General features: G+C 46.2%; 1 protein-coding gene across 1 annotated transcript; it reads right to left on the minus strand.

Moving 5' to 3' along the window:
• Nucleotides 1–3357: 3357 nt before the first annotated feature.
• Nucleotides 3358–7419, minus strand: S1PR1 (sphingosine-1-phosphate receptor 1). Its single transcript, XM_048312496.1, has 2 exons — nucleotides 7295–7419; nucleotides 3358–6156 (listed from the first exon to the last, which is right to left on the minus strand). Exon 2 carries the CDS (start codon nucleotides 6022–6024, stop codon nucleotides 4885–4887), a length of 1140 nt encoding a protein of 379 aa, XP_048168453.1. The 5' UTR covers nucleotides 6025–6156; nucleotides 7295–7419; the 3' UTR covers nucleotides 3358–4884.
• Between the last annotated feature and the right edge of the window lie 537 nt (nucleotides 7420–7956).

The raw sequence follows: 7956 nt of genomic DNA on the forward strand, positions 1-7956 counted from the left end.
TTCAGCTCTAGCTGCTCAGTGTGGGCAAGAATGTGTCTGAGACAGTATTCCAGCAATTTACACCACTGTGCTGCTAAGTCAAGAAGTCTTGGTTTATGCCAAGTGTTTCTGTGTTTAAGAGAGCAAAACTACCTTTTGCAGACAGCTCAGGTCAGGACCTGTAAGTGTCAGCTGTCAGCTGTGGTTCACACCAGATTTTTCCCAGGTAGTGAAACAGTTTTCATCCATGATTTCACAAAGCCCAGCCGATGATTTTAACCCAGTATTTATTTGGTGATTTCCCTCTACCCCGTGTTTTCCAAATGTCCATTTGTTTTCAAAGCTGTGCATTCAGTATTTTAATCCCACTTTTAGCTGAGTCGAGTGATTCTGAATAAACACTGCAATTGCTACAGACACATCTTAATATTTAATGTGGCTTGGGTCACACACGTTTCTGACGAGCCATTTTTATGTACAGTCATTGTACCATGCACCTAAATATGGGTCTTCTCCAAGCAATCATTCACGAAAGTTCAAAATAAATATTAGCCTTTGTATCAGGTTACCATTATGTGACTGCTACCCCAGGCTCAGTGGAAGGTTCACAGAGGGTTGACAGAGCTTTGTGAGCTCTGCTTTATTAGGACTTTTCCATGCTGGAGCATTCCTGGGTGTGGCTGATGGGATTTCCTGCCTTTTTGTCTCATGAAGGTAGCACGGAAACTCCAAGTGCAAGGAAACACTTCCCGCTTTGCTCCCCGTGTAGGGTTTTTCAGCAGAGTAAGAGATCTGGCAGTATAGAACAGGCTTGGGGAGCTCTATTAATTTCATTTTCAAAAGAAAAAATCCCAACAAAACAGTATGGGGAATTATTGAAATACAATAGATGTTTTCCTGGCAAACTTCAGAACCTTGGGGAATTTCCAGCATTTCAGAGCTGAGCAGGTTACATAGCTCTGGTTTGCATATCCATGTTTTTGAATGCTTTGTCAGTTTGACCCTTTTTACAACATCTGATAATGCCTCAGCCCATACAAAATGCAACCAGTATTGAGATTGCAGGCCAGATTAGGAACTAAGAAATGTTACAGTTGGGCAATCCCTGTATTTCTTAGGTGACAGGGTAAGAAAAGGATGGATAACAGTATTTTTACACCTTTCTGTTCCCTAGTTTTAGTCCTGGCAGGCTTGGTGTACAGCATGCTCAAGGTTAGTTCCTGCTGAGCAGTCTGTGGGGCATCCTGGCTACAGCCCCTCTCTTGCTCAATATAAACCCTGCTATACCTGGCTCTCACACAGGAACACCTAGACAGGGAGTTGCCAGGGAAGTAACAGACAGATTTTATGCTTATTTTCTATCCCTGTTGTATTCCTCGCTTCCTTGCTATTACTGGAAGAACAGCTAAGAAAAAGAACAAACATCAAAGGACCAGGTTGCTCCAAATAATTCAGGCCATTCTATTTCACATAGACATTTGGTATAATGCACCTTTTCAGTTCTCAGATCATTTTCTCTGCCTGTTTGTCACACAGCCATCACGAGGACAAAGCTGCATGCTCTTTCCATGCACACAGAAGGCAGGCCAGGGCTTGGAAGGGTGCTTTGTACACTGTGTCCTCAAATTGCGCTGTACCTCTGGCCTAATCTGCTGGTGTATGGGAATGCGGGGCCATGACTGAGGAGCTGCAGGGTTCCCCCCAAGGAGCAGGACAAAATGGCCTTTTTATTTTTTTTCACAGCAGGAACCCTTACTGTTATTAATTTTATTGGTTTATTACAGTTGTTGTTGCTTGTCCAAATCTTGTCTCCATGCATAGATGTGGCGTGTCTGTGGAGGAAGCAGATTTCAGTCATCATGACCAGGAGTGTAGGAAATGCTTCCCATGGCCCAGTGCCACATTCTGGTGCGTGCATATTTTTTATTGCGTGAATTACGTAGGGCTTTGAGTTCCCTCCCAGAACTGGGCTCCCATCACGAAGTCACCTCCATAGGGGAAACTGTCATTTTCCACACAGGCCCACAGTGCTTAGATGAGACAGATAAGAAAGGGATACAGAAACATCGGCAAAGGGAAGTGACTCACCTGTGGGCTATCAGCTCCCAGTGCAGATACAGGGTGGTTGTCACAAGGGGTCAGTGGCACAATCTGGGATGACACAGCTCAGCCCTTGTCACAGGACCTCAGATGTGTGGGGCAAACAACCTTAATGCCTGTAAGGCTGCAGGAACAGAAGGGCTCCTGTCCCTTGGATAAAAACACCCCTAACAAATTCAGATGTCCCCATGCATTGCCTCATCCCCATACATTGCCTTTATTTACTCACTGGTAGCATGAGGGTTTAACTTGGACTTTCATGGTTTGTACAGTTTTGGTGCTCTGTACAGAAGTGACTATATCCCTGTGACAAAGCAGTGCTTTCTCTCATGACTGTCAGCACCCAGGGTATACCATCCCTGCCCAAATGAAGGCCTGAGCCAAGAGACATTTTATCTTGTGCACAAATACGGATTTGACGTTTTTTCCAGCCCTGCTCAGGTCACTAACTAAAAGGCTAGGAAGTGAGCACACATGAAATCATTCCTTCCGTACAGGCAGACAGATGGAGAGAAATTCCAGCCTGTTTCCACTCTTTTGTCTTCAGGGCATTTTTGGAATTTCCTTCAGGAAGTGAGGTTATGAACCAGAGCCTTCCTCAGTGAGTAGGCTCTCATTTCCCACAGTAAACCCTGCACAGCGATGACATACAGTACGAGAAGGTGAGGTTTATCTTCACACTCCGACTGCATCCTGTATGAGCTCCATGGAACTTAAAAGTAATACTGAGAGGGAACAGCCCCAAGAAAGGAAGTCAAACCTTTGGAAGAAGTAATGCAGTACCCATTCAGCTACACTGCCACGGTCTTCACTGGCAGCCCCAGTGGAGCTGCAGCACTTGCGCAGTTGAGGTCATCATGCTGCGTTTCATAAACTTCCCTGATGTTTGCAATAAGCTAAGAATTGAATTTACAAATTATATTGGTGATACAAGTGAATTACTTCACTTTTCTACTCGAGGCAGTCAAGGTAAAACTGGCAGGCAGCTTGTTTTCCTCCTGTTTGTACTTCACTGGCTGTCAGAGGATTGCTACTGTAGAGATTCTTCTGGTGGCATTTCAGCCATACAGTACATGCTGACAAAAAAGCTACAGTTCAAAATTAATTTTGTATTTTACATGATCCTGTGACATTACACATTATGTCCCCACAGAATTGACTTAATCCCAGTATGTACTAAAATCAAGGAATTCTTTCACTGACTTCTGTCAACAGGAAACCACACCTGGCATGAAACCACCACAACAGTACAAAACTGCTAGTAATCTGATAAAAGAATCATTTAAAAAATCAGTTTATTAATGTTTAGAAGTCAATAAAGCTATGTGCAAATTGAACAATAAAAGTCAGAAACATTTTAAATACTATTTTTTAAACCAGAAAAAAAAAATAAAACCCAACAGTTTAATTGCACTGGAAATTTTACTACAAAGGCAGTACATTTTCTTTACAAAATACCAGTCCTAGGAGTTGCCAATGACTGTAGATCAGTCAGTTGCTCTCAGCTATCCCAGATATACCACTTTTGTTATAGTAATACTCTAGGCGCATGAAAACTCCTGTATCTTATTTACATTGTACACATTCAACTCCATTAGCACAGGTTAGAAAAACAGAGAAGTAAAAATGATGCTGTAAAACAAATACATTCAATTTAATGACAGGTACTTCTTCCATGATAAAATACAGACATCTTTGCAGAAATTATAAACATTAATAAAATGTGCCAAAATGTATTGCATTTTGTTATGGAAGTGCATTTATCTATAGTCATTTCACTTCAACTTTCTTTTTCTTTTTCTGAAACCTGACGTACTCTTCTGATTTTCCAGCTGATCCTTACTTTTGGAAAGACTGTGAACCTGACACTGAAATACACTTTCAGTTTTTAGCTCTTCTTACTTAGGCAAAAATCCTACTGTTGCCAATAGTATTTTTTACTCTTACGTAGACTTTCGGTCATCTTGAAGAGAAATGCTGTTTAATTCTACCTTGCATTTGTCATGATAATGCTGTGTATTTAATGCTATAGAATAAGAAGGCAATCAAAATATGGGGCCAAATGCCGTTCTGAGCTACTCCATTAAATCTGACGCAGCCAGTGGAATTGTACAGGTGAAAGTAACTGCAGAATCTAGCTCATGGTCTTCAAATGTAATACAGACTGACAGCAAAAATTCACAGCTATGATCTTGCTAAGAAAAACCCCAAGAGCTTTGGACTCTGCAAATACAACCTTATGACATAGCTAAAAGCTCTGCAAAATTATGCCAATTATGGTTGTATGTGGTCTAAGTTATATTTGTGCGATCTCTTTCCATGTTATGTGCTAAACAAACACACTTCTTACCAACGATACCAGGGCCACCACTAAATTCAGTACAGAAAGATCTTTGTGTCAGTGGTTTGCTGTGAAGAGAAAAAACTTCACATTCTTCTCACAGGGGAAAAAAAAAGATTCATTCTCCCTTTCCCTCCTCCCCCTCTCTCTTTCTCTCACACACACCAGGCATCATTTCACCAAGGCATCAGTCTTTCAGAGTTACTAAGGAGATTTCAGGATATGAATGCGCCTGACAATCCTGAGCTGCCTCAGTGCAAAGACAAAACATGCTCCAGGGAAAAAGATTTTCAAGCCAGAACAGTCTGTCCCATTTCTTGAACTCCAGCCTCGCAAGTGCACCGTTTGCCTCATTAGAACTAATGCTACTTGCTCACTCAGCCCAACACTGCTGCTGTGAGCAGGAGGCGTCCCAGCTCCCTGATTTCAGAGGAAGGCTCTGAAATACACCCCCATGGTTACTCCTAAGAAGATGAGGTAACATTGCCAGAAGACATGATGGTTTCAGGATGGTCACCGTCCTCCTTCTGTGGGTGTGAGGAGTTGTCAGACTTACTCCGGCTGAACTCCATCCCCCCAATGATTGGCCGTTTGAATTTGGTCCCAGAATCTGCTGGGGGACATTTGCAGCAGCACAAAATCTTGATGAAAGCCCTGCGCATCTCTTTGTTTGTCAAGGTGTAGATGATAGGGTTCGTGGCTGAATTGAGCACGGCCAGTACTAAGAAATACTCTGCTTTATAGAGGATTGGGCAGGACTTCACTTTGCACCCCACATCCAGTAAAAGCAAGATGAACAGAGGAGCCCAGCAGGCAATGAAGACACTCAGGACTATGATCACTGTCTTGAGCAAGGCTAGTGACTTTTCTGAGCTCCTAGTAGCTTTGGTAATGTTTTTCCGAAATGTCAGCCTGCGGCTCCTAGTCCTCACCATGGAGTAGATCCTGCAATAGAGGACAACAATAGATAACAAAAGGCCAGTGAAAACGGTTGTGCAAAAGAGAATATAGTGCTTGTGGTAGAGAGGCAGCACAGTGGAGCAGTTGGACAAGAGGTTCTTGCAGTTCCAGCCCATGATCGGGAGTCCCCCTAGGATCGCAGAGATGACCCAGCACGCACTGATCAGCAAGAAGGAGCGGAAGCTGTTGCTGCCATTGTGGAGTTTCATCTTCAGCATGGTGATGTATCTCTCAATGGCAATGGCCAACAAGCTGAACACAGAAGCTGACAAGGCAACAAACATGGTGCCTTCTCTTACAAACCACTGGTTGGGGGTCAGACTGTAGGTTTTGTGTCCAGATAGCAGGAGGTTGGCAGTGTAAGCCACACCAGCCAGCAAGTCTGAAAGAGCCAAGTTCCCAATGAAATAGTACATGGGTCTGTGAAACTTCTTGGTTTTCCAGATGGTAAGCAAGACAAAAATGTTCTCTAAGATTATAAAGCAGCAAATGATGATAAAAACCACCGACGTCACTTTAATTCCAGTGTCCACACTCTCATTTAGCTTTCCCGTATAATTATAATGCTCTTTGATGACATAGTTGACATCAGTGTTGGTGGGGTTGCTGGTGACCTTCTGCGGGGCAGTGGTGCCGGAGTTCATGGTGCCCGGCTGGGGACTGCTCCCCCAGCGGCCACCGGACAGTGACGCCGACCGCAAACCCGGTGGCTGCCCTGCAGCTCCTTGGCGCCACAGCCTGCCCGGCACTGCTGCACAACCTCAGAAACTGAAGCCCTGAGAACAACAGGCACAAAACCCAGAGTTAAAAGAAGGAAGACAAACAGTGTAGCAAATGCTAAAGGGTTTAAGATAATCGGCTAGCTTAACTGTGCATCACAGTCATAAATATATTCACACGTGAATCAGTTTCATTCAGCTGGTAAAATACATTTAAAAGGTGGTTAGGCATATTCAATAGATAAAGGTAGTAGGACAAAAAAAGTTCTGTCACGCAGAACTGAACAAGTTGGAGTCAGCAAGGACTGCATTACTGGACTTCTTCCAACACAAAAGATCTCAAAGCTCCCCAGCAGTTAGTTCTAGTCTTTTTTCTTCAGCAGAAAATACAATAGCAGAGATTTAGAAAGGGAAAGGGCTTGCTTGATGAAATTTAACTCCAAATGTAAGACAGTCTACACAGAAATTACTTGACAAGAGACCCGTATTCTCCTCCATTAATAAAGTCAGAATACACTTTGGAAGGGGGTAGTTACGCAACTTACTGATGCCATCTCAGTGATAAATTCACTGGTGTAAATATAAACAAGAGATCATCTCAAAGCTGTAAACAGGTAAGGGGTGCCCTTGCTAAATGCAAGTGAGAACATGCTTTACAAAACCCACAGCAGTATAAAGTTTAGAAAAGCAAGAAAAATATGTAATTAAGCTAAAGAGCAAGCCCATTCCATGGGTCTGAAACAAAGAATGTCAAAAAAACCCTTTGCATTTAAATAACTAGTATTGCAAGCTTTTGAAATGGGCATAATTAAGGAATACACATACAGAGAAAACTCCCTTTACATATGAAGGTTTTTAGTGGACATTTTAAAAGAATTAAACCCATAATATCACTCAAGGAAAGAAGAACAGGCAGATTTGTTAAACTGCAGCCTACGCGGGGCACAGCAAGAGGTGCGAGGCCAGTGGGTTCAGGTCCCTGCTCTGTTCCCGGGTTCCAATCCGCACCGCTCCTGCTCCGCTTCGGTCTCCAGCGCGCGCGGCTCGCGCCCCGCACTGCCTCCGCCGGACGCGGCACCCAGCCGGGCACGCCGGGGTCCGGGCAGCCTCCTCCCCACCCCTTCTTTTTTTGTTTCGTAGCCCCGGGGGTCGCGCCGAGCGGGGACTGCAGCGCTGGGGGGACTGCGAGCCTTACCTCGCTCAGGCGCGACGCGGAGCCCAGACCGGCCCCGCACATCTTGCGTGCCCGCGGAGCAACTCCGGTGGGCGGGCTGGGGGGCTCGGTGGTTTTAATCTTTCTGCAGCTGCCACTCTCCACCCCGTTTCCGATTCCCTGTCTCCTCCCTGCACGGACCTGCACGCCCAGCCCGGCCCAGCCACCGCCGCCGCCGGGACACCCCCGCCCGCCGCCCCGGCCCTGCCCCGCCCCGCCCGCCGGAGCGTGAGCAGCCGCTGCTGTGCCGCGCTGGAATAGAATAGACCCCGCGCCGGAATAGACCCCGCGGGGCCGCAGCGGGCAGCACAGGAACGCGTGAGGCGAAGAACTCCCCCGCGGGACCCTTCGCCCGGCCGGGGGACGCGGGGAGGGGACGTCGCAGCCAGGCTCCAGCCGTCCCTGACCTGGGAGCCGCCGCCTCCCGCTACCGGGCGCACCCGGCGTTCCGGGGAAGGAGGTGTTGGCACGGCCCGGCCGGCTCCGAGCACGGCTCCTGCGCCTCGCGGGGTGCCGGGGGCAGCTTCCCGCCCGCCCGTCTTTCTTGCCCCCTGGGTAGGCACAGAAAGGCTATGGCCAAAGGCAGGATCCCTTTGGAGGTATGCTACCTCCGTTCTCTCTCTTAGAGGACAGTGTAAGTCATG

Source organism: Corvus hawaiiensis, chromosome 9 (genome assembly GCF_020740725.1).
Source record: "Corvus hawaiiensis isolate bCorHaw1 chromosome 9, bCorHaw1.pri.cur, whole genome shotgun sequence".
Classification (NCBI taxonomy): Eukaryota; Metazoa; Chordata; class Aves; order Passeriformes; family Corvidae; genus Corvus; species Corvus hawaiiensis.

What these genes read in the sequence shown, in the direction of transcription:
- S1PR1 (XM_048312496.1), bottom strand. Translation starts at nt 6,024, where the DNA reads ATGAACTCCGGCACCACTGCCCCGCAGAAGGTCACCAGCAACCCCACC.